This window comes from Larimichthys crocea, chromosome XIV (assembly GCF_000972845.2).
Source record: "Larimichthys crocea isolate SSNF chromosome XIV, L_crocea_2.0, whole genome shotgun sequence".
Lineage (NCBI taxonomy): Eukaryota > Metazoa > Chordata > Actinopteri > Sciaenidae > Larimichthys > Larimichthys crocea.
In genome coordinates, this window is record NC_040024.1 from 328676 (window position 1) to 356116 (window position 27441).

Consider the following 27441-nt stretch of genomic DNA (forward strand, 5'->3'; position numbering starts at 1 on the left):
GTGACTTTGGACACACACTGACCCTTACTTCCTTCAAAAACAGGACATTAATGTCTCAGCTACCTGATAACTTTCTCTTCCCGTCATTTAGGTAAACATGATCAGATAAGGTCAAAAGGCAAAGTCCTGGAAAGTTCTTCTTGTTTGTCGGGAATAGATCTATTTCTTTTTAATCTATTCATTCATTATTTTATGCATTCATGCACATCCGGTTAACTCTTTATAGGGCAATCATTGAGATAAATTTAAAATTTAAACCCTGGACTGTTATTGGTGGATATAAGAAGACATTTTTTTCTTTTCTAACTTTTTAAAAAGTTTCAGTTTTAGGCTGCAAGTCAAAGTCAAAGAAGTTACCAAAAATTCCAAATGAACAATCAGACATATGTCTTACTGAACTTCTGATACTTATTTCAAAATATCATACATGTGATACAGTGCAGAAAATGTTAGGGTTAGAGTTAGTCGGATCCAGCAGAGGACATAACAGTGCTACCTGTGACGTAGCCTGACATTCACTGATTGGCTGTAGAGAGTCACGTGATTCTGCTCCTTCATTGAGAGACGTGGGGCACCACTTGTCTGATAAAGGGTTAAGAGGCTGGTGGTCTGTTGATCCCAGGTCTTATCCTCCCACAGCGATGCCCCCTCATGACTTTCAGAACAGAGCAGAATCTGAAGCTGCAGCAGGAGATCCACATGAGACAAAAACCTCCTCAGCTTACTCACTCCGTTCTTTAGGAGCAGCAGCAGCAGCTGATGCTGACACACTGCTGTGAACCCTGATCTGAGGTCAGAGAGCAGTAAGTGTGTCTGTTGTGTTCATGCTAATAAGTTAAATACTATATATACACACAGTGCATCATGCATCAAAACTCCTCCACCTCCTGCTAAATCTCACTGAACCTCCAGGCACAGCAGAGCTGACATTAAAGGTGTATGAGGGAGGGTGGAGGTGTGGGCTGAATGTTAACCCTGTATTAACACTGATAACAGGACTTATGTTTGTTTTACCTACTCTTTCTGTTTCTTAGCTCCCTCGTGCATCTTAAGTTTCTCGCTCTACTCGACTTTTTCTCCTCACTTTTCGGCTGCCCAGCCCACCTCTGACCTCACTCAGTATCGATCGGTCATTCTCCCACCATCACTCACCTTAGGATGAACTAACTCCGTGAAACGAGCTGCTTTGGTTGGGTGTTTGGAGCAAGAAGCTGCAGACTCTCTGCCCTCAATACCGATCTTAATACACAGCTTCATGTAATCATCGCTGCACCTCGGCTAATAAGAAAGCCGATTAACTCCACATCCTCCCACACACACCTCCTATACCCCCGATGAGCGTCTGTGTGGAGCCCGGCTTTGGGTCAAATTATTTCAGATTTCACGTTTCGAGTTTAAATTGACAAACGATTAGCTGAACAGAGGTTTTATTAAGCAAAAGATCGCTGCAGCCGGCTGTAATTGGGCTGAACGGCTCAGCATGCCGGCAGGAGCAGCATCGCAGCTTGACTGCTGGCATTCACACACACACACACACACACACTGATCCACATCCACAGGCAGTAAATTGTTGGCCCCTCTTGCTCCATAATTAGTTGTGCTGATACCAAAGGGCCTATTTTGTTTTGATCCATGAGATGGAGCTTGATTTTGTTTTTGGATGCTAAGTGACAACTGCCAAGAGACCACATGGTGGATTGAGGTTCCTCACACCGCCACTTCCACCTCCACCCAGCCATCCACCCCCTTCCCACATCTGACAGGCTTGTCTGCCGCTGTGCACTGCCGCTGCATCTGCAATCAATGTGCATCCACTGTGGAGCCTGTAAGTGAGCAGGGAGGAGATTAAGGTTAACTGATTTTTTGTTATGTGTGTGTGTGTGTGTGTGTGTGTGTGTGTGTGTGTTTGTGTGTGTGTGTGTTTGTGCGGCTGTGACAGTGGTGTGATTTTCAAGGGGACAACGATCGGGATGGCTCCGCTGGAGGGGATGTGCAGCCTGGAAAACTCCGGAGGCATCAACGTGGTACGTGGGAATACATTTCACCTCTCTTCTTCCACTCATGCGTGAAAACTCTTCTCTCCTCCGTCTTTTTCTCCCGGCTTGAATTGATTGTTTAGACTTGTTGTGTGCAGAACGTCCTTCAAAAATAGACTTCTGCTCCTCAGTTGGTCATTATGCAACATCTTTAGGTTCTTCTTTGGGGTCAAAGTTCAAATTAGAATTGATCAGGATTATTTGGGGTTAAAGGTTGAATTTGTTTGTGCAGTTGTTAGATGTTAAAGCTGCACTGATCATTATTTTTATATTTTTATTTTTTTGTCACCACCTCTACAGTTCTATTCATCTACAGAACTTTTTAGCCTCTTTCAGCTCTTGTTTCAGTTTTACAGCCAGACACTTTGACCGCTTTAGGTCAGTCTCACGGCTCTCATTGGCTGTTTTCTGTGAAAAGGTTCTGATAAATCCACTGTACACGACCTCCCCTCCACAAAACAACAGTCAGACAACGTTTGATAGCAGCTAAAGAGACTTGCTGAAGAATTGTGTCTGCAATTCTTTGCTGACATTTTAGCCCAAACTACTTTGTACAGTAATAATAAATCAAATGTTTGTGTTTACAGCTTGTTCTGTTGCCACCAAGTTGCCAAGAAAAAAATCAATAGATGCAACTTTAAAGGCACATCTAAAAATATTTATCTCTAAGGTTTCAGTGGAATTATTCCTGTATAATTTCACACACTGGACCAAATTCCAGCAATAGGAATGACTTTGATTTATACCAGCAATGTGCAGCCACACTAGCAGTGGCAGTATATCAGCTTCTTGATTAATCAGTTCATTGTTTGGCCTGTAAGAAAATGATAAAAAACTCCAGGGCCGAGGTTGACATCCCTAAATGTCTTTGGACCACCAGTCCAAAAGCCAGTGATGTTGAGGTGTCATAAAAGACTTCAGTCAAAGAGACTTACATCAAAGAATTTATAGCGAATGGTTCTACAGTTGGCTGAAAAGGCTCTGCGGCGAGGACTCTGCTGAGTGAGCTAATCCCCCTCAATAAACACCCACAGGAACATAAATCTTGAATCAACAACACAAAATACCACATGGGTGGAGGAGGCAGGGTAGTGGAGGGAGCTGCGGCAGTAAAGCAAATGTTGGAACGGGCACAATACTGATAGCGTTGGTTTAAAATGTCCACGCTCTACACCTACGTGACTATGATTGGATGTTAGTCTGCTTCAACTTATGCTGTGTTCATTTCAGAGGACTGACCATTTACAGAAAAAATTTACAGTCAGATCAATCAGAAAGGTTCTGCTGTTTGAGGAAGCTCTCACTGAATCTGAGCAGCAATGAAGGTTCTGCTGAGAAGACTAATCCCCGAAACAAAAGCATTGCTTCTTCCTTAAAAAATAGTGCAGGGAACATATCAGACACCACCATCCACCATCCTGAATCCAACAACTGTATGTTGTGTTTCCTTGGATGTTTGTAGAGATAAAGCTCAGGTGACAAGCAGAAGCATGTTCCCTTAAATGCTAACAAGCTCTTCTCATCCAAAATGTGACTCAATAATGAAAATACAGAAAGTTACTAAAAAAAACAACTCATGCCCCCTGCTTCATGTTAAGCTAGGCTAATAGCCTCCTGATTCCAGCTCTGTACTCAACACACAGACATGAGATTGATACAACATATTTCCAACGTATCCCATGCCAGCATTACTACTAACAAATTCAACAAAATGTTAAAGAGCGTGCAAGCTGTTTTTCCTGTGGAAAAGTGAGTTATCAATGACCATGGAGACGTCTCAAATAAAGAGTTGGACAACGACAAATGTCTCACTTCTTAAACTCTGAGCAGCTTTGTAGTTGAGACTTCAAATTCAGACTGGTGTCAGACAAGCGTCGGATGAAACAGATAAAATGCAACGGAACAGTCAGACTAAATAAAGTCAGTGATTTACCATTACAAACTGAATACCCCTCGCCTCAGCCTCTACTTCCAAGAAACTACGGTTGCTGAAAAAAAAAATAATGTGAAAAGTGCTCTCTGGAGCCAGTTGTTTCTCGTCAGCTCTCTGATCAAACGAGATAAATCAATAGCAGTTACAACGAGTCAAATCAAGTTTATATCTGATGCAGTGTGAGGCGGCTGGAGATAGAGAAGACATTTATTTTAGATATGAAAAAAAAAGAAGATGTGATGGATTTCTTGGACTGGTTTGTGTCTGGTGACATTTCTTGTAGTTTGCTGATATTCTCTTTTTATTGTTGAACTTGTTCTCAGGCGTCTCGGTACACTTAATCTTTCTTCCACCTGAAGAGTTTGACTGTTTTTATCTGACACCTCATGTCCTTACACGTGCTCAGTTTATCAGTCAGGAAAAACATTTCTATCTTTTTTTTATGATATTTTTATTGAAGTCTTTTTTATATGAGTACATTCACAAACAAGACACACGAAGGAACAGGCATACAAAATCAGAACCACTCATCAACTCCCACCCTCAACCTTGGACCAGTAAAAAATAAGATAAATAAAACAATTGCGTAAGTTCACCTCATGCAAATGCTGTATGAGGTCCCAAACAGTCAAAACCACAGAGGTAGACAAAATAGTAAAGGGGAGCAGGTTATATACTAACATACTAAACTGATGTAGTGATGGTAGTAAGGACAAGAAAGAGCCCCATATCTTTTCATACTTCTCTGGGTTCCTCCTCACACTGAATTTGAAGATTTTTTCAGGAGTGCTGTAAGATGTTAATTCATTTAACCATTGTATCTGCGATGGAGGAAACTCTGATTTCCAATTCTGCAAAATACATTTTTTACCAGCTGTACCCGCAAGTAATATGAAATATTTTTTATTAAAGCTTGCATCTAAAATGTGTATATCTCCCAGACTCCATATCATCAGGTCAGAGGGGATCTTGATATTTGTAGTTTCTGAAACTATATTAATGATGTATTTTCAATAGGTTTTTCAAGTTAGGACATTTCCAGAGGATATGAAGCAAGTCCCCCTCACAGGTCCTACATCTCTGACAATTTGGAGAGGAGTTGAGGTTTATTTTATGTTGTCTGTTTAGGGTATAATAAGTTCTATTATATATATATTGAACTGTATTTGTCTGTGTTTTGAGATTAGTACTGATTGAGAGATTTCAAGGATATTACACCAGTCTTTGTCGTTGTATCTTACGTTAAGATCTGATTCCCATTTCTTCTTTGTATTAATCTTATTATATATTGTCAGGTTATTATTTAAAATAGCGTAAATAGCAGATATCAGCCCCTTACTGGTGTTTAATGTTTTACACATTAAATGTTCTTCAAACGGGGATTCCGTGGGGATATGAGGAAAGTCTGAACAATTATTGCGGATCCAGTGTCTAATTTTAATATATTTAAATGAATTATGTTTGGGGAGTTGGAATTTCTCTGTCAGTTGTTGAAAGTTTGAAAATTTACCTTGGATATATAGATCTTCAACTGTGTTTATGCCCTTACTAACCCAATTGATCAGTGTTCCATCTGTAATCTGATGGGAAATGTTGGGATTATCACAAAAAGGAGTTTTACGAAACAGAGAGATGTTTAAACCAATGACAGCGTGAGCTTCAAAGTTCAAAATGATAGGATTCTTAGTAATGTTTAAGAGTATTTTCTTAGAGGTTAGGAAAGGAAGAGACACATTTCATTTTATTCTAAGTTCTCGAAGGACGGGGTGCTCGCCCTCCGGGCTGATGTTGGATATTGACATTCAGAACTTGCCCGGTTGCCTGCGGTTGTGTAGCACTGTTCAGCCTGTGTAAATGTACAGCTTCATATATGTGTGCAGCAGTGGACTAAATGGATGCGGTCGCAGAGATCGATAGCTTTTCCAGGCTTGATTAGCTTCTAATAGGCTGTTAGCTCCCCTGTGGGCAGCGCTGCCCTCTTGAATCCCAATGTCCTGTGGCTGACCGAGCTGCAGAGTCACGGCTCAAACCGCCTCAGAACCAGCACACACGTTACTTCTGTGGTCTGGAACTCAGACCGCTAAAAAGCATGTGAGGGATTTCACTGCAGATCATCAGCATTTCCAGACAGTTAACACATCCCTACTTTCTACAGTATGTATAATTCAGAAGCAGAGCGAGGAGTGAATGACAGCTTTCAAAGGATCAAAGAGGAGCTCAAATCTTCAGAGTATTGTCACTGGCGTGTGTTCACACAGCTCCGCTCTTGTGAGTTTGTCTTTGTTACCTTTGGAACGAGTTTAGCTTAAATAATCGAACTTATAATAAACGTTTGCAGCCTCAATAAACAAACACGAGCCAGGGAACCAGAATCGGTAAACAGTTTATTGGAAAAGGTTCTGCAGGATCTTTGAGGTCAGGGTGGTGGACGACGAGACCGGCCCAGACTGGCTGTGGCAGATGAGACGGGCAAAACCAGGTTGGTTGGATGATGGTTGTTGAGATGCAGGTGTGCTTGTGACTGAGCAGTTGAGAAGGAAACTGTAGGCTACACACAACAGGCGGACATAAAGAGGAGTAGGAAACCTGTGAAAAGACAAACATTAACCACTTCATACACAGGTACTGTTGTTTTTTACACTCATTTTCATTTGCTTTATATAAGCTAGACATTTAGCAAGTTAAGGTTTTCTACTGAAAAATATTGGTCTAATATTAAAAATATCAAATCATTTTTATCCAGGATAGCGGTGTAGGTCGGGTGATTGATCCAGACTGAAATAATTGCTGTGAAATCCCCAGAGGATGAACCCTGCTGACTTTGGTGATCAGTGCCAACATCAGGTCTGTTTGTCCGATAGAACTCTCCCATGTGATGTGTAAAACATGGACGTAGTCTCTGTGACGTCACCCACAGATTGCTGAAGAGCTCAGTGCTGTGACTCTGGTCGCTGCCATCTGTTCAGTCCTGCATCCACTTGGAAAAGAGGTGGAGTGTGGGTGGAGCTGAGGCGGGCTAAATACACAACTGGCTTGTGTGTAACATCTACAATAAGTTTGAAAACATTGTAACCAGGTCATTGTTGAACACCTGAACGTCACACACACCTCTAAATCTTTTTCTTCACCCTCTTCTCAGCTGGTAAACAACAACATCTGCCTCACAGCTAACAACATCTGGGGCAGACAGCCCAGCTGACCAAAGCATTATTTTATAATGGCCACGTCGTCTAAGAGAATCAACATAAATACAGGTTAACAACACCAGCTGTGCTGTATTATGGGATATATCAACATTTACAATGAGCGATCACGGAGGAAGTTAAGGATGACAGAGAGCGGACACACACACACACACACACATGCTTTTTCAAATGTACCGCATTGACTTCCTCTGTATGCTGAGGACTCTGAGGTACTGTGTGCCGATGGAGAGTATTTATGGGTGTTTTCTTGTTTTTTACTTCTTTATTTTGAAAAGACTAATAGCCGTGCTTCTTCCCCTCTCTGCAGTCTGCCTCGTGTTCCATCGAAATCCCACCAGCGCTCTGTTTAGAGCTGCTTTTCACCCAGTTTTCCCCACACAACTGACCGTCACAAATTACGTGACCTTAGTAGATCCAGTGGAATACACAATCAACCAATTATCTGTGCAATCTTCCCCTGAGTGCACATGCAATAAGGAGAGGGCGCACACCTTGAAAACACTGAAATAACCCTCACACTGTGACGGCGGTCTGAGGCGCCTGTTAGATGCGCCGCGTGAGTCTCAGTGTGACTTTATTACAATCCCAGAGGACAAGAAAGAGTAAAGATAGAAACACAACAGGTGAAGAGAGTAAAAAATGGAAGAGGCAAAGGTTTGCACAGAGGGAGTTTTGGATATCTCTTTTTATCACTCTATAAATCAGAAAATACTTTCAACAGACATAAAAATGTTTCTCCATGTTTTTATGAATAAAAATCTTGTATAAATCAAGCACTGTACAAACCTCCAAAATATAGATAGGAATCAAACTGGAAGTGTATGTAAGTGTTACTAAAGTGAAGATTAGTGGCACAGAAACTCATTTAAAGATATGTATTGTGACTTTTTAAAGACATTCACTTCAGACGCATGAGGAATGAGAGACTATCTGTGAAGCAGCATCCAAACTAGAGGAACTATTTATGTCGTTCACAGAGGAAGAGACAAAGAAAGGGCTGATTTCAAAAATGTATAAAACACTGCAGCATGAATGATGTCAGAAAAATGGGAGGAAACATTCAAAGCAAAGCTTGGTGGGAACTTTATACATATATTATATTTTCAAATGGAGATTAAACATGTTTTGTGTATTAACTTTACTTTAGATGCAGCGCTTTGCATACCGACTTTACATCCTGATGCTATTACAGACAGAACCTTGAGAATTCTGACTTTTAAAACAAAGAAAACAATTACGTCCTCCTGGTTAAAGCCACAGCTGCCCCAGCTTAACAGCATGGAGAGAAAAAATGTCTTCATGTAGAAAATCACAGCGAGAGCAGCTGAAAACAGGTTTACTGAAAGACTGTTACCACTGATACAGGCAATCTAACTGTAACAATGTACTGCAGAGGCAGGTTTTTCTTTTCTTTTTCTTTTTTTACACGGTGGATTTTTCTATATTCACACATAAGAGATTATACACTGTGAACACCTTCTTTTACCCTGACCCCCCTCCCACTCACTCCCCTCATTTCTCATTAGTTGTACATATATTTATAAAAAAAAAAAAAAAAAAAAAAAAAATGCAGAGTTAAAGTCATGAATGGAAATTAAAAATAATAGTCATTCGATTTTGCCCATGAGCAACTGTGTCTCTTTTTGGTATCACTCTTCAGTCATATATATTTGCTGTATTCAGATGTTCACTCAGATGAACCCATACTCCGGCCTTTATTTTACATTATACATTATTATCTGTCTGGGGTAAAGGAGGTTAGCTCACTAAGCCAAAGAGAGGGTGGAGGTGGGTCTTCACTCTACCATCGGCTGTTGTCAAAGCTCTTCTTATAAACCTGATTTTGTTGCCCCTCACAGGCAGCACTGAAGTGTAGTTGGACAGTTTGTCCTTTTTCAATAAAAAAAGATAATTACAAAAATGTATGCCTGTAAAATTCAGACTTTTTGAGACAGTACAGGTGAACAGAGGCATTATTTGATAATAACCTCTGATGAAATCTACAGACAGACAAAGTCAGATAAACTAAAATAGAAATGTGTTTTTTCTTTCCACTAAAAACATTTTACAGAAGCAAAGTAGCCTCAAACGTGATCAGTGCATGGAAAAGCAGTGTTTTTACCTGTAGTGTGTTGCCATGACGCCTGTATTGTTAGCAATGTCGTCAGAGTTGTCTGAATTGACCTCTCATTCACCCACAGGACCACTCGGAGTTGTCCATCGGCGCTGCTGCCACCATGGCCCACGAGATCGGCCACAACTTCGGCATGAGCCACGACCACGACGGCTGCTGCGTAGAGGCCACCGCCGAGCAGGGAGGCTGCGTGATGGCTGCCGCCACTGGGTGAGCCTCGGGCACCGCGTCAGGCTTCAGCACAAACCTGCTCACACTCTGCTTGGCATATGAATAATGCTTACTAATGACATATTGATGTAGAGGCCTGCAGAACTCGGCGTAAAAACGTCTTTATATGCACCACATAGAAACACGGGGACCTGCTGTTAGGACAGAATTCTTCATGTCATATGTTCTCTCCATAAAACAGGCATCCATTCCCACGCGTCTTCAGCCACTGCAGCAAGCGCGACCTGGACAGCTATTTCCAGAAGGGAGGGGGCATGTGTCTCTACAACATGCCCAACATGAAGGACCTGGTGGGGGGCAAGAAGTGTGGGAATGGCTTCGTGGAGGACGGAGAACAGTGTGATTGCGGAGAACCTGATGTGAGCACATTTACTCCTTGTTGTCTGAAAACCCCATCAAACCTGTCACTGCACGTCAAATGATCTTTTTTAAGCATCAGGACCATGTTTGATTTCCATTTATTCAAATTCTGACATAAGAGATTTCATGTCAATAATAATTATATTAATATATGTCACACAGTACCACACAGAGGTACTTATGACACTATGACAATTTTTCTACTCCATTAAATCTCAGAGGAAAATAATGTACTTTAATTTCTCCACATATCAAGATTTTGCAGAGATAAGCCTGTTATTTATTTTACATGGTTCAACAAAGAAAAAGCTTTTTATCTGAGAGCGTGACGACAAGACTCCATGAAGCTGCACCCCGTCACTGCACCCAACAAGACATACTTCCAGCATGTAGTTTTCTCTAAGACCATAAATTCATTTTTCAGACATATTTTAATAGCTTTTTTAGAACGCATTACAGAAAGAAAAGAAGATAGAACATACATACAACATAAATCAGAAACAAAATAAAAGGCAACGATGGATTCAGAATAGTAAATAAAGCTGACTTAAAGCTTAGCTCTGATGTAAATGCTTTCCAAATGCATTGTGTGTCTCAGTTTCTCTAGCTTCAGATGGAGACTTCTAAAGGAGAACAATCAGTCTTTGTGCTAGGAAAGTAACACATTTTGTTGCCTTGAGTTCAGTTCCAGTGAGATTCTCTCCTGTCACACCAAAAATGACTATCATAGGCTCTGGCTCAATCACCATTTTGAAAACATCCGACAGTGTCCAAAAACTGAGTTCCAATAAGTGGACAGTTTAGGACAATGCCAAAATGAGTGCGCTAGAGAAGCAGGTGACTCTGCATCTGCTACAGGTACTGGCCACATCTGGGAACATTTTCAAGAGTTTCAGAGAAATGAAGGTGGTGCAGCACCCTGAACTAAACAAGACCATGCCGAGCACAGACTGAGGCCGTGTGGACCCCCTCTGAGGACTTTTACTGTTTTTGTATGAATGAATCAAAAGATACAAGAGCAGGGCAATGCTAGCTGTTTCCCCCTGCTTCCAGTCTTTATGCTAAGCTAGGCTAATTCCACCCTGCCTCCATCTCTGTACTTAACACACAGACATCTCAACTCACTTTCAGGAAGAAAGCACATCAACTATTGACTACTGAGTTAAGTGCAAGTATAAGGCTAATGATTATGATAATTCCATAGCAACATTCTACTTCCTGTTTGCCTCGCCAAGAGGATGCTACAAACTGTAATAGTAAATAAAAGTTAGAACGAGAAAAAAAAGGAAGACAGGAGTTTTAAAATCCATGAAAGCTGATTCACGATTCTGATTATTGTTATGTCATATAAAGTAATTAAAGGGACTTCATCCTGCGTCATCGCAGCCTCATCATCAATGCACTCTGCATCACATTTGTGCAACAAAGCTGAGAGAGAGCCAAAAGTTTTCCTCAAGTTGGGATGAAGTGTTTGTGCTCAATAAACCCAGAGGTTAAGCAAACCTTCTTTGGTTCAAGCAGCAGAGCAAATTGGAAACAGAGGAAGCAAATTGGTGGCTGACAGCAGCTGATGGGGCTGTTTGTTATGACTCCCACTCAGAGCCGAGCTGACAGTCGAGCTCAGGCTGTTGACAAGCCACCTGCTCTTAGCATTGCAAATGAGACGAGCTGCAGAATGCTGTTTAATGGTCCCACCTTGTGATCTCACCCATCGCAGACAAAAGTATAACACACATGATGCAGATCTGTGTGAGGAGAAGAAAGGAAGTCAAAAGGAAATCTTTTAAAACCAACAATATTTTACAGTAAAGCTAGAAAGTCTTTTATTTTGAAAATCCATTTAAATGTGTGTGTGTGTGTGTGTGTGTGTGTGTGTAAAGTCAGAGAAACATTACAGTTGTAGAATTCAAACATGGGCTCAGTGTTGTACGAGGGAGCCAAATCACTGTTGTTGTTGCGTTCGCGTTAATCCCCGCTCCGCTCCTTCCTACTGCTATAATTGGCTTTTTTTCTCCTCTTTCTTGAGTCAACTCCCACATCTGTTTTGAGTGTAACCGTGGCTTGGCGGAGGGCGCCATGGCAACAGGAGATACTGTCTTTGTGCACGCCGTTTGAAACGAGAGCAGAGGCAAAGTCGCTTCTCCTGACAGCATCTGCTTAAAATGTGATTTGTCAGTCATAGCTGTCAATCATCTGCTACTCAGAAGTGTCTGAACACACTGTGTATGTACTTTCTAATAAGTTATTTAAATCGAGATAATCATTTTAAATAAAAAGATAATATATAAATATATATATAATATATATATAATATATATCTCTTCGGGCCATTAATAAGATAGTGTATGAAATGATCTCGTGGGCCTTGAGTTTACATAACTGTGTGAACACAGTTATGCCTTCAAAATTAAGAGTGAATAAAACTATATAAAAATAAAAGTGAACTAACACACAGTGCAGGTGTCAAATTACCCACTAAGACAACAATAAAGCACAACATGTAAATTAGAACTTAATATTTATGACTTTTTTCTCACTTGATCTTTAATTCATATATATGAAATCTACAGCAGTTGGTTTATAACTGTTATAAATTATTATTAAATTATTTATTTAGTTTGTTCCAACCTTTTATTTACTGTATTAGAGTTGTGTGTGTGTGTGTGTGTGTGTGTGTGTGTGTGTGTGTGTGTGTGTGTGTGTGTGTGTGTGTGTGTGTGTGTGTTCAAGCTGTGTTGACTTGTGATAACAAATCTTTGTGTGTGTGTTCCAGGAGTGCACCAATGACTGCTGCAATGCCAATAATTGCACTTTGAAGGAAGAGGCACAGTGCGCCCATGGAGTGTGCTGCGAAGGCTGCAAAGTAAGACACGCACACACACGCGCGCAGACATGGGAGCTCACCTCGTTTGCAGTAGTAGCTCAGTATCATTAGATGACTGTCAGTCGTCATGTCAGCACGCTGACATACTGTACCCTGAACGCGTGTCAGCCTCCGTCACAACAGGCCTCGTCGTCTTCACATCACACCCACACCTTTCATCTCTCCGTTCACATGCACATCCTGACAGCGCTCTGTAATATCCACCAGTCTGAACCCAAAACCTGAACCCGACAGAGGAGACAAAATACTGAGGATGTAAGAACTCGTGTTCTGTCTCCTCGTCCTCTCATCCTGCTCGTCTTCTTCTCACATACACAGTTTATTCTCACTGTTCTGTTATTCTTCATATTGATATTCTTACACTTGTTACACGAATGTACATGTTTCATATCTTAGCATTTTTTCTGTGTATTTATGCATTTTTTGACTTATTCTCTCGAGTTTAATTCATTTCTAAAATAAATGATAAAGCTGCATCTTTCATACACAAATAATAATGGATCAAATGAACATGTGGTCAGAGTGAAACTCTTATCGTGACCTGCTGACCACCAACAGCAGACAGATACAGTTAGAGACGATTACACACACAGCATAAATAAATGCTATAATACACGGGTTCTCAAACTGTGGTAGAGTAGGGTTGCAAAACAAGTCTTTCCATGGGAATAAACAGGAATAACAAAATTAAAGGTTGGCCCTTAACAGGAACTTAAATAAAGCTGGAGAAAATATATTTTATTATAATCTTGACTAAAACAACCAGACTTCATGCAGGTCCACTTGAATATCTGCTGTTCCTCAGTCACATGCACATAGCACACTGTTTACTGCAGGGCTATTGAGGCCACGCCCCCTACCTGCACAGGTGATTTCTGTACCTGGACCACACTTTAGAGCCCAGAGCACACAGAGACTATTGAAGACACACATTTGAGCTTGTGGACTACATAATATTGTTCAATAAAATAATTCAAACTTGATAAAGTTCTACTTACAAATAAATCTGTTGAAATGTTTTTAATTGTTTTATTTTGCATGTCTGCTTATGACAAAACTAAATGTTTAGATTTATGTTTGGATGCTATGTAGATCCATTTATTTCCATAATTCCCATGGAGTTTCTGATTTGGAATATTTCCTAAATTCCCCAGTGTAACTTCCAATGGAAAGTTTCCAGAAATTTACTGGAAACTTCCCACCCTTTTGGAACCCTAGGTACAAGGAGGGAACTATGTAATATATATTTATTAAATAAATGAATTTAAAACATTCAACAGAATTTCGAATGAAAAAGCTCACAGGAATGTAATTTAAAATATGTTTTGTTTATCCTGTAATATTTGCTTTCATCTGTCTTAATGCTTCGTGGGGAGCCAAACCTTTTCTGAGGTGGTACATGGTTTAAAAAGTTAAGCTCAGGCTTGTTGAAATGTTACTTTGTGATACTTTATTAAATCCAACTTTATAAGTGGATATTAAACACACTAGTATTAATAATTAACTTTATTTATGTAGCACCTTTCATACAGAGTGTGAAGCTCAGAGGCAAGAGGATAAGAGAAGTGCAAATACTGCACAATAAAAGAACCACATAAGTGAGGCATCAAACAGTGAGAGTCACTAAGAAGAACAGCAGAATGTGTGTAGTTAAATCAATAAGGAGTAAGTCATAGGAACAATACCATAAACAGTTAAAGGTGATGTTGAATAAAGAAGTATCTGTTCTAACCATGGACGGGGAATTCCACACTTATGCTGCATTAAAAGAGGCTGAGCTGCTGATTTTCTTATTAGTTTGTATTTGAAAAAGCAGCAGAGGACCTGAGAGGCCGTGAAGGATTAGGAAACAACTACTGTATGCACTGGTAATGCAGGTTGTTCCCACTAGCCTTGTCTTTAAATGAGATTCTTTTTTTATGACTAAATGTTGTTTTTTCTGCACCGTGCCTCTTCCTCTTTGATTCACCACATCAGATGTTGTTTCACGTGTCTTTGTGCTCTCCCTCTCCTCTCTCCTCTCGCTGCTTGTCGCCTGTCTCTGCCAGTTGAAGCAGGCGGGCACCATGTGCCGGGGGCCCGCGGGGGCGTGCGACCTGCCAGAGTACTGCACCGGGGCCTCTCCTTACTGTCCCGCCAACGTCTACCTGCTGGACGGCACGTCTTGTCAGTACGGACTGGCCTACTGCTACAACGGCATGTGCCTCACCCATGAACAGCAGTGCCTGCAGCTCTGGGGCTACGGTAATGAAAAGTCTATTATCACACAGCGCAGACAGTACACTTTACCCATTCAGTCAACATTAAAGGGATGTGCATGCCCTCGGACCAGTGTTAGCCTTTGTTTAAACACTCTAAATTGAGGCATTTACCAGCAGAGGTTCAGCTTTATTTTAACAGTAACGCTTTTTAAAAGTCTTTGAGCAAACTGATTTGACAGCAGTCACGCTGTAGTGTGTTCAGAGTGGATTAATACAATGAACAACATGAGCCAGGACTAGACTGTCAAAATAAAGAGTCGTCAAAGCTCGCCGTATTTGTTCTCAGATGTGAGCGCTGCATTCACAGGCCTGACAGTGTTTGTACAGCAGCACAAAAGAGCACGGCAGATAAAAGCCACACGTTGACTTTTAATGTGCAGCATCCTTTTTTTTTACTGTCCTGCATCCTATTTTTTCATTTTCTAAACAAAGACTAAAAAACAATGCGTGGCTCTGACAGTCGTGCCACTGTGGGGAGGAAGCAGAGAGTTTAAGAATAGAGTTCTCACAACGTTAGGAGAGCAAAGAAAAAACAATATGAGGATGTCAGACATGAAAAAAGTGAACTAAATCATTTTGTTCAGATAAAATCACTAAAATGAATGAATACAATAAATAATGGTAAGTTTCTATGAAGACTACATCTACAGTGCATTATAGGGCTATTCATAGTGACTTATAATGCTTTATAGATGCTCCTGACAAGTTATAGCTAGTTAGTTCTCTGCGTTGTGTCTTCTTACTTAATTATTACTGATGATGCAGCATAAATTCTTTTAGATGCATGAAAATGCATAACACACACACACACATACACACTACTGAACACTAGTAATGAAGCATGAATTACTATAAATGCATCAAATTGTACTTTTTTCAGTTCGTACAATGATAACTTATGACACTGCATGGAGTGTTTTACTGTGCTATGAGGTCTTATTAAAGTTGATTGTTGAGCTGTGTGTTGTTGAGGTGAGTATAGACCAGGGGTGTCACACGCAGGCCAGATCAGGCCCCTGCAGTTTTCCAATAAAAGAATGACGCAAAATGGTCATCCCTCCTATTTATTCACAGAAGTGCATATGAAAGCTGTATGTTTGCTGTGTTCACAGCATGTTTCAGTGAAAGGATATAACCTTCGTCGCCGACAAATACGACACCTTCCAAGGACAGCAGAAGAGAGAAGCTGAATGAACTGTCGGCGGGTCTGAATAAACAGCAGTCTGATTGTGTGCCCTGAAAAACGCTGGGCTTTTACAAACATCAGCCTGACAAGAAACACAGTTGCAGACAGGATTTCTGATCTTTCAGCGGATTTGGACAGCCAGTTGAAGCACAAAGTGAAGTCATTTGAATGTGCTTGTACTACTTTGGACCAAATTTAAGCAAAGAAGACAATCTGAAGTTTGTTGTTGTTTTAAAGTTACCATGATTTTACCGGTCCGGCCCACTTGGGAATAGATTTTCCTGCATGTGGCCCCTGAGCTAAAATGAGTTTGACACCCCTGGTATAGACGGTCATAATGTGTTATAAGCCTCGTCAGTCAAACTCTAGTTTATAAGTCAAGATACAGTCAAGAGTATCAATGACTGTTGACATAGTGTAGTCATAATGCATTATAATTCACTATGAATGCGATATAGGTGCGATCTTCATAGAAAGTATTTAAGTCTCAAAATGGTCCTCAGTTTTTCTTGAAACAGATTTAGAGAGCTGTATTTTCATTTTGCAGATTTGTTTCTGTTATTTCATCTCATCCAGGGCTGCTCAAACTGTGGGGCATGGCCTAAAGCTGGCCCACCATAATGGTTTGTAGCAAAGAAAGATGAACACATTGATCTAAAGACACTTGAATATGAATCTGTGCTTATTTAACTCGTGGAGAAACAGAGAGAAAGAGAAAGTTTGGAGCTCTTCTCAACGAACAGCGGGGTGCAGTGTCTGAAAGTCCTGTCCTCACAGCGGGGTAGCCACGTTTTCTCTCTGCTGAAAGTCCACTGTGAGCAAAACTCATCTGATTCTGATTCTACAGGTCGTGGATGAAATTAATATTGATTTTCTCTTTTCACTCCTTTTGACACCAAACAAGCAGATTTTCTCATAGAATCTTATATTTAGCACACATCTCTTTGGGTCTTTTACTGTATTTCCACTATGTGCATGATGGGTGCTCACTGTAGGTGGGTGAGACCAGTATCAGCTGTCGCCCTGCGCTTTGTGAGTCAGCGCATAAACATTTGTTTTCTGTGGAGAGGAACATTGCTAATATTGTTAGCCACAGGTAATCAGCCTGATGCTAGAGGGCTGATGGGATATGTTGTATTTCTAGGAGCCCGACCGGCCCATGATGCCTGCTTTGAAGACGTGAATGCAGCGGGCAATGCCTTTGGGAACTGTGGAAAAGACGAACATGGCAACTACATGAAGTGTGAGAAAAGGTAAGAGTGATCCTGACGTATCGATTTTAAATAGCCTGTACTGGGACTGTTGAATTATTTAGTAAAATAAAATAGCCAGCTCAATTTTAGCATTGCAGAAAACATGTTATTTTTATTTAATCCTCATTTAATCGGGCAGTCTCACTGAGATTAAAATCTCTTTTCCAAGAAATATTCAGCAGAATGCAGCCAGAAGAAACACAATAACAAGGAATTCATTACAACATCCCATAATAAAGCTTTAACAACTCAGAGGGGAATGTTAGACTCAACTCTGAGTCCATTTTAAAGGTACATAGTACCTGAAACCAGTTCTGCCAACATGAGTGCGTACATGAGGGACGCCGAAGGTTAGATGGCTATTGGATCTTGAGCTGTAGTTACTCTATTTGAATCAGAGTATACGTGTGAGGAACTTACTTTTCTCCACTCTGACTTCTTCCTTTTTATATTTTAACCAAAAAAAAGTTTGAACCGACATCTTATCATCAGTAACATTCTTTGTAATTCTCATGCTTTGTGAGTCTTCTATCACAACAGATGATAAATTCTTTACTGGGATCACTAATGTTATGTTCTATTAAGTAATAATAAATTGTTCCTATATTAATTAATTACAATAGATGTTGAATTAGTCGATTAGTCGATTTTGATTGGCAGCTACATTTAAAGTTACCTAATGATGAACCCACCAAGACTTTTTACCAGCTCTGCAGTTCCCCTCTGTTCTGCAGCTGCTTTTATCTCATTGTTGGTTTTACAGTTCACAACTTGCTGTTCTGGTTCAGTTCGGTCGCTCTCATTAGCCAACAGGAAGCTTCTTTTTTTAAGTAAAAGTTCTAAATCAGACCAGCCAGCAGCAAACAGCAGGCAGACACGGCTAGAGACAAGCTGGTGAACTTTATCAACTACAGAGACAGATTTTTCTCTCAGGAGTTGGTGGAGACCAAAACTGAGATAAAAGTATCTACCAGTGGACACAAACACGACTCTGAATGACTGGATGACTGTGAATAGGAACCTGTTTTCTAACGTGCTAGCCCTAACGACGTTTTAAGGCTGTATTCTGTCAGTCTTTGTGTTTTCATCTTGTTCTGCTGCCCCCATGTGGCCAAAGACGAATGAGTGCAGCTTTAATGAAATCATAACAAAGCGATCACAGTTCACTTCTGTAGTCATCATATGAACATTTGGGTCTCTTTAAATCTCGACTGCTGTTGGCAAGCACGCTCTGAGGTGAGAGCGTCATTCATCAACACACACACACACACACATACAATCAGGCCCTCTGTACACTGACAACAGGCCTCCGAGAGAGACAGTTTCTCTGGCGCAGTGCCAGAGCTAATTAATGGAGCCAAATTAGTGACTTAGCCATGTAAATGAGGCTGTGGATTAAGGTGGTTGACGACTGCCTGCTATGATCCACCACTGCCCAAATCCATTATGGAGTCCCACAGGAGTCATTAGAGAGTTCTGTCCACAGTGAGTCACAGGGCTGATTAGAGGATATGTAAATGCACCATGTGCCTGTTATTAAGGTGAATAATCTACACACCGCAGCTATCTGTCCATCATCCTGTAATCCTCTTCATTTGTTTGCCTTGTAATAGTGTGTGTGTGTGTGTGTGTGTGTGTGTGTGTGTGTGTGTGGTGGTTATTTACCACTTTAAATTTCCATATTAATCAGGACGATAAGAAAGACTCTGTCCTCCCTCAAAAGCGTTATTACAGTGTCTAAAAGCCTCTCACCCCCCAACTGAGAATGAGTTTATAAGGTCTGTATAATTTAAATATTTAGATTAGAATGTTCATATCTAGTGATGTACATTATGTCTTTTGCTACATCCGTCCTTAGACAATGTATTATATTTAATACATCATAAAGGAAAATTAGAGATAAAGACAAACAACTATTTCTATATTGCAGAACTAAGAAATCACCCTTCTTGCATGTTCTGTAAAAACAAAGCATCTCTTCTTCATGCAGAGTCATGCATTCACATATTCTCTCCTCATATATGTTCATACACATATACTTCCCCATATTACATACATCTTTATAATATATCATGTGCATATATCAACTTGAAAATATACTTTGTACTGACAGCAGTGAGTGTGTGTAAGAGTGAAAACATTTAAAGATTCAAAGCACTAGTCTACTGTACAATACTCCATACTGTGTGTTTAAAGGCTCAGTATTTTGCTAAAACAGCTGCTCACTGTCGTTTAATGTAATCCTTATTACTCAAACAGAAGAGAAAAGTGGAGCTATGGTTGTGGCTTCGTTCCAGGGCCATAACATGTTACTGTACCTATTTAGTATACAAAAGATCACAATGTGTGTCAATGCTGAATACACACAGCCGGTTCGTATTTATTTTAAAATGGCGGAAGAGAGAGGAACAAATGATGGTGTTAAAGAACTACTTCTTTAAAACAATGTTGACACGTCAGTATTGCACCTGTGCAAAGCCACACTAATGCCACTGCTCAGCCAGTGTCTTATCCTGCTATGGCCTACACAAGCTTTGTTCCGCCTGCGTCTTGTGGCCTTACACACTCACTGCTCAGCCTGAGCTAAGTACTCTTTTCTTCAGTTCTCCACTCCAAGGATTTACAGTTCAAGTTCAACTCTGTTCTACTTCATTTAAAAAAACAACTTTTACTTCCATTTTGTCACATTAGATTATAGTTTCTCTCTACTGCAGTAGTACCAAGTACCAAGTACCATAACAATAATCACAAAGTGTTGTAACAATCATTACTATATGGTGCAGTACAGTTCTTCAAACCTCAATTAACATGTTTGTGTTTTTAGTTTTTATTAATACTTTTCTCACATTGTTTTAAACCCAGCTCAGAATGAACACATACATCTTTAACTGTTACCATGGTGCTTACTACAAGGTGATTTTATTAATAATATTAATATTAGATATAATTAAAAGATATTCATGTTTTTGGGACAATTTGCTCTCAAAATAAACACAGGTACACACCTGTATTAACAAGGTACACACCTGTATTAACGAGGTACACGTCTGTATTAACGAGGTGCACGCCTGTATTAACGAGGTACACGCCTGTATTAACGAGGTACACACCTGTATTAACAAAGTACACACCTGTATTAACGAGGTACACACCTGTATTAACAAAGTACACACCTGTATTAACGAGGTACACACCTGTATTAACAAAGTACACACCTGTATTAACGAGGTACACACCTGTATTAACAAAGTACACGCCTGTATTAACGAGGTACACACCTGTATTAACAAAGTACACGCCTGTATTAACGAGGTACACGCCTGTATTAACAAAGTACACGCCTGTATTAACGAGGTACACACCTGTATTAACAAAGTACATGCCTGTATTAACGAGGTTCACGCCTGTATTAACAAAATATTCATTAAATAAAGCTGAAATTGTAATTTCAGATGTATTACTTTATTACTACTATTGTTAGTACTGTGTTGCTGACAACTAACATACCTAATATAGTACATTTGTCTGGGACTATTTTCAGTGGTCACAAAATCAAAACAAACTACAGTGTGGTAATGAAGGAACCTGCCTGGTTCATTGGTGTATTTTGAATAGTTTCAGGGTAACTGTGGAGCTCTGTGGCTCAGAGGAAGAAGATGTATCAGACTTTGAATTTATTCTTTGTTGGCTTGAATCTGAAATTTAGTGGAAAAACATTAAATATTCCCAGACTCTAATGATGGATGATGGTTGACTGACTCTTAAATTAATCTAATAAGCATCAAATATATTCACAAACCAGACCGACTGACAGATAGATATTAGTGAGGGCTCGATGTGCAGTGTGGAACTGTTTGACTGCTAAAAATATCCATGAAGCTCTGTGGACTTTCCTTAAAAACTAAAGGCTAAATGATTGTTGTATCTCTGCCCAGTGATGCCAAATGTGGAAAGATCCAGTGCCTCAGCGCTGCCAAGAAGCCCAAAGGCACCAACGCTGTGCCCATTGACACCACCATCAAGACCGGCGGCATCGAGGTGAAGTGCCGTGGTACTTACGTCTACAGCACCCAGGACGGCCAGGGTGACCTGCCCGACCCCGGCCTCGTCATGACTGGCACCAAGTGTGGAGAGGGCAAGGTTAGTCCACACCGGGCTGGGCTTTGGGGACCATAAGAGTCAGTTAAATAACTGGCGTAATTAAGTAATATCTTTATTATACTGTCATATCAGAATCGATTAGTCCAACAGTTTATATGAACAATAAAGCAGTTGGGTTGGTATGAGACAGGCCTGTGTTTTCAAGCATGGTGGGAGCACAAGGTTAAAAGGGTTTTTGATCAATACCAGCACTTGACTCAACAATTACTGTGTATGGCCACCTGCCAAGAACAGGAACACCTGCCTGGTATTTTGAACTGGCCTGCAGTTGAAGAGGGCGCAGGGAGAAGGCAACTGGCAGCACAACACATTTCAGTCACAAAGGATTTAAAGCTGTGTTCTCAGGCCAAAAACAAACAAATGCCTTGTTTCTGCTCCGCGATCTGCACTCTAATGTCGATCCTCTTCACGACGCGTCTTTGGGATCTCTGCTCAAGTTTGTTGGCTCACTCCTCTCTGCTTTTGAAGTGATGGGATAAAGTGTGTTTACATGGACTGATGCAGATTTAGCTGTATTATGTGACTGAATGCTTCCAGGTTCTCACAAGGAATGAGTTATTTTATCTCTCTTTGCTCTGTTTAATGAGCAAAGATCAGTGGACAAAACCTCTGAGTTAAAATGACATGGTGACAATGATGACTTGTTTGTTTATGTAGATCATATAGAGGCATCAGTATTGAACTGAGACAGTTTTATAACCATTTTCATTTTTTTCACTAGTTAAAACATACAAAGGCTGGACAAACAACACAACCTGATCATTTATTCACTGAGCAACTGTAAAAACAGAGAGACACTGTAATCTCAGCTATGATTACAGTCCCACTGCAAGTGGTGTGTTCCTGTATCCAAACAAAATTCATCAAAAAAAGTAGCTTGTATAATAAGATGTGCAAAACTAAGGAGGCTATACCTAAGCTTTGAATGAGTTTGTTACATTTAATAATATATAATATATCCTATGCTGCTCATTTCCATTTCAGCTTATAGCTTCAGGGTGTGTGAGTTATTTAAGCTTCCACTCTAAAGATTTTCTCCCTTCTCAATTACAGCTGATTAGAGATCTTAAAAGTACATATATTTTCATCAGTGTATAATCATCTGAAATTAAGAATCATTATGTTTTTGTTACCTTAGAATGAGACATTTATATCTGCAGACACTGCAGAGTTCATCATGTTGAACTGCCATGTTGCCACACTTGGATATACTAAACACTGGCTCTGTGTCACTATATCACATTTCTCACAGATTTCACAACCACTGTAGTTTCTCTTTCAGGAGTGAGGCGACGGGGTTCCAATCAGCAATGACGCCACTAGATACCACTAAATCCAACAAACTGGTCCTTTAAAGCTGCTTGAATTGGTTTTGTGTTAACAGTGGATAAAATGACAATGTGTAAACTCAAAGGTTTCACAGACAACTTTTAGCTCTACTCCTACCACCTCTTAGCTTTTTAGCCTATTTTAGCTCATTGTTTTGTTTTTTCCACCTTTTGTTTTGATGTCACAGCTCTCGTCAGAGTCATTTCCAGACGTTTTCCGTGAAAAAGCTCTGAAAAACACAGCAGACGACAGAAAAGACACAGTTAGTGACTAACCAGCATTTAGCAGCTAAAGAGACAGATATTTTAGAAGTTAATGAAGACAAAAAAACAGCTGAAAGAGAGTAAATGTTAGACTTGGTACCTTGTTTACAGTAACTATAAGATTTTGTATTTTAAAGTTGGCTACAGCAACTTTTGGAGATGAGCTCAAACTTGCTAGCTAGTTCCATGGCCCTTAGATCTTTTCACGTTCTCTGAGTCGATGACCACGTGCAGCCCTTAGATCTTTTCACGTTCTCTGAGTCGATGACCACGTGCAGAAAGAAGTTCCCATTGCCATTAGTCACTAATATTCTCCCTCTGAATAAATTAGACGTCAGCCCTCTTCATACAAACTAAATGTCACAGGGACCCAGGAGGTCTTTTCAGTGCCGTTTGTTTAAGGGGATTTTTCTAATTCTAATTTGGAGTCTGATGCTAAATGGAATATAAATTTGCATGTGAAGCCTACAGGCCCACACAACAGTCACACAAAATAAGGTCTGAATTATGCATGTGAAATACATATATATTAAAATGCACACTCACAGAATAATATCTCCTCCATTCCACCAGTAAATTCTATTTCTCTGTCGGCCTATATTGCTTTCCCTCCGTGGCACATTCCAGCCACTTGAATTCCATTTCAGCTATTGTGCGGGCCACGCTGAAAGGACTGAATAGCACTGCATGAGTAATATATTATAAATAGGCAGCAGCAGAGAGTATTGTCCACCATCCAGCCTGATGAATTTTGAGTCATATTGAACGGGCCTTTTCTCAGCGATAAATGCACACATAGCACAAAAGCCGCTGCTTCTAATCACACTCACACATTCAACATACACTAAATTGATTCCCATGCTAACAATTGTACAGCAACAACAACAGGAGATACAGTACTAAAGCAGACCCTAGTGTTAGTGTGAATATAACTCAGTGTTGGAGTGCTACATAAAAAGAGACCTGCGATTTGGTGACCTGCAGTTTGTAAGAGGAGCCCAATGTAAAAAGACTCTTTATGCTGCTTTTTTACAATTCGTCTAGTAGTTCTACACATCACACAGAAGCTACAGTGCAGGATGGTTTATGTCAGGGAACTAGAACCCCTGTTAAAGGAACAGCTTAAAGTCTGTGTAAAGTAAATGTGTGTTCTGAGTTTGTCAGACCAAAGAAGAAAGTGTTATTAACCATCCAGCCAAATTTGAATGATTAAAAATATCAACAAGTTTATGAAATTAGGTGTCAAAATCAGGTAAAAATGAATTCTTAGCTCCAGGACTGTGGGGGGGTGTCCACTGAATGTGCTGAAGCCACGCCCACTCATGGGAGCAGTCAAGCAGCCATTTTGAAGCGACTGAAACGTGTCAGATGAGTTCAGAAAATGACATGACGAACTTTGAAACACTCTGAGCGAGATGAATTCATCTCTATCTCTCTGCTAGGGGTGCAGGGGTATGCTCAGGGTGGCCTCAGCGTGTCATCGAGCCACCCTTTAAGGACCGCCCACAAAATCCTGGACTGAAAACTGGTGAAAAACTGTTTGAATATATATCATTCAAAGTATTTTCAAATGTTTTCAGCAACTATTTTCCAACATATTTAATGTGTTTGGAAAGAAATCTCTGAATTGTCTTTACATGGACTTTAAAGGTGGCAGGAATCAGAGGGTTCCCAAGCCAAGAATCTAGAGAAGTAAAACTTCTTCTTCTGTTTGAGATTGAGATGAGAGGATTGATATTAATCTAATCAATCAGTCAGACTTAATTTGTATGGCACTTTTCATAGAAACAGAATGTAATATATGAAGTGCTTCACACAGTGAAACAACACACCACCGCTCACAGCACCCCCTTTATAGACCAAAACACAAACTGAGGAAACACATTTCTATCATTTGGTGGAAACCAAAAAACATTTTTTAAAAATTAAATAAAATAAACTCAAATGTGTAAAGAGATAGACAAATTAAATAAATAATAGAAATAGCAGGTCTGTGTGTTCAGTACAGAGATGGAGCCAGGGCATGATTAGCATAGCTTAGCATAAAGACTGGAAGCTAGCCTGGCTATGTCCAAAAATACAACTACCAACAAGGTCCCTAGATATTAGCTATAGATCTTTACAGTCAAATATGACTGAATCCAAAATGGAAAAAAAACTCAAGTTTGACTTTCTAATAAAAATGAATAAATGTATTTGTACTTTTTAAAACCAGTGTTACGAAGTGTTTTTTTGTTTTGTTTTTTTAACACATCAGGCAATAAAAACAGATTTTTACAAAGGCAGTGAAACCAACATAAAAGATGCACACATATAACTTTAACTCCACACGTTTATTTGGACTTATAGTCCTTTTTTTGGACAAACATGATTCCTACTCCCAGCTCAACCCTGTAAAACTGTGTCCAGCCAATCAGCTACTACTATACTACTATAGGGACCAACCTGTTAGCAGCCAGCTGTGTTGTGTGAGCAGGAGGGAAAGGTGTGTTTGATACCTCAGATTAACACGTTCACATGTGAAGACTCTCCTGTGGTCAGCAAACATTCATCTCAGCATGATCTACCGCTCGCTCTTTTCCTCCCATTTTCACACCCTTTTATTTCAGTTTTATTGCGGTGCTTTGGTTGTATGTTTGGGTGGAGTTGGTGTTTTTGAAGTCTGTTTCCATCCCACCTCTAAAAACCAAACGGCTTCAGTCTCTGATCCTCTGGCCCAGTGTCTCATTTTCTTTTACTTCTACCTCTTGTTTCTGTTGGAACTAATAAATCTTTCCAGAATTTATGTAAATGATTATTAAAAAAGGTATTAGAGCAGCAAGAGAGACCAAATGTGTTTGGTAGAAGCAGCTCAATAGTCATCATCACATGCTCTGAAGGCAGTCTATGAAAGTAGTGATTCTGGAAGTGATTTAAAACACGATGCTGATGCTGCTTTCCCGATGTCCTCAGGCAGCCACGCTGTTCTGAAGCCCAAGGGCACTGGCAGAATGCCGATCAAAGTCTGCATGTGTGTGTGTGTGTGTGTGTGTGACTGTGCACTGTAATCTTTAACACAGTGTGTGATCATTCTGCTTGTGTTGCCACAGGTGTGCAGAGACCGCCGATGCCAAAATGCCTCTTTTACCGAGCTGGAGACTTGCATTGGACGCTGCCATGGCAACGGGGTACGCATACGCACACGCACATACAGACACACAGACTCACGCACATACAGTCATGCAACAGACTCAACTCACTTAGCTGCCGGGCACGGCTCCCTAATCTTATTGTCACACTGTGTCCTTGGGCAAAGGTAGCGCTTTGCAGCGCTGTCATCGAGTCTGTCGTAAAAAAGGCAGGAAAATAGATGGCTGGAATACAACAGCAACTGAAGTGATGAACTATTTATTGGAGCGTTACAAGCAAGCCTGAGGCAGATAAGGAGCATTCATACATAGTTTATCAGTCAGTAACCAAGCTCTGGAGCGGAGCATTTGGCGCTTAAACACTTGTTACTTTAACAGCAGATGGAGGTAGATACAGGTTGTTCATCGTTGTTCACCTCTGAAATCATTGTTGATTCTCTGAAGGTTGATGGAAACATGGATGGATGAATATATGGATGGATACCTGAAACACCAAGAGTGTGTCCAGCGGTGTTACAGGCACCAAATGAGGCACATACTGAAGGACTGTCCAACAACTAAAAGTCAGATTTTTTTTAGCCTCCTCCATCAACATCCTCTTCGTTTTTTGTACGTAGAGGCTGCCGAGCCCGGTTGTATTGCTCGTTCACGCAGCCCTGGTTCTGGCAGGACACTGGCTCTGGTGGCCTGTTGTTACAAAGACTAACACTCTCTCGGTGCTCTGAGCTCACAGTCCAGCCAGCCCGACTAGCAAACTGAGCTAACATTAGCTAGCAGCAGCTACAGTAGACACAGACCTTGTTTGCATTTACTTAAACTTTATTTTTTTCAACAATCTTCAATCATGAGACAATTTTAGCTCAGCCTTAAGTACGAAAAGTAACTTTGATACAACATGAAAAATAAGGTTGAAAATAAGGTTGTTGTCCATCTGACAACATCATGAAAAGGACCTTACAGAGCAATGAAACATTTTCTGTGCCTTTTGACTGATGGTGGTCTGTGGAATCTCCTCTGTGGGCAGAGGATCACTCCACCAGCTTTGCAGCAGCTGCTCCACCTCCTCTGCCTCTCTC

At 40.4% G+C, this 27441-nt stretch overlaps 1 protein-coding gene across 1 annotated transcript in view; it reads left to right on the top strand.

Annotated features, from left to right (window-relative positions):
* Nucleotides 1-27441, top strand: part of adam19a (ADAM metallopeptidase domain 19a) — a 191412-nt gene that overhangs the window by 146903 nt on the left and 17068 nt on the right. Inside the window, exons 10-17 of the mRNA XM_019255667.2 lie at nucleotides 1940-2024; nucleotides 9377-9519; nucleotides 9722-9899; nucleotides 12674-12763; nucleotides 14833-15028; nucleotides 17376-17484; nucleotides 21420-21624; nucleotides 26327-26404. Of these exons, the coding sequence (XP_019111212.2) occupies nucleotides 1940-2024; nucleotides 9377-9519; nucleotides 9722-9899; nucleotides 12674-12763; nucleotides 14833-15028; nucleotides 17376-17484; nucleotides 21420-21624; nucleotides 26327-26404 (1084 nt within the window). The remainder of the gene's footprint in view (nucleotides 1-1939; nucleotides 2025-9376; nucleotides 9520-9721; nucleotides 9900-12673; nucleotides 12764-14832; nucleotides 15029-17375; nucleotides 17485-21419; nucleotides 21625-26326; nucleotides 26405-27441) is intronic.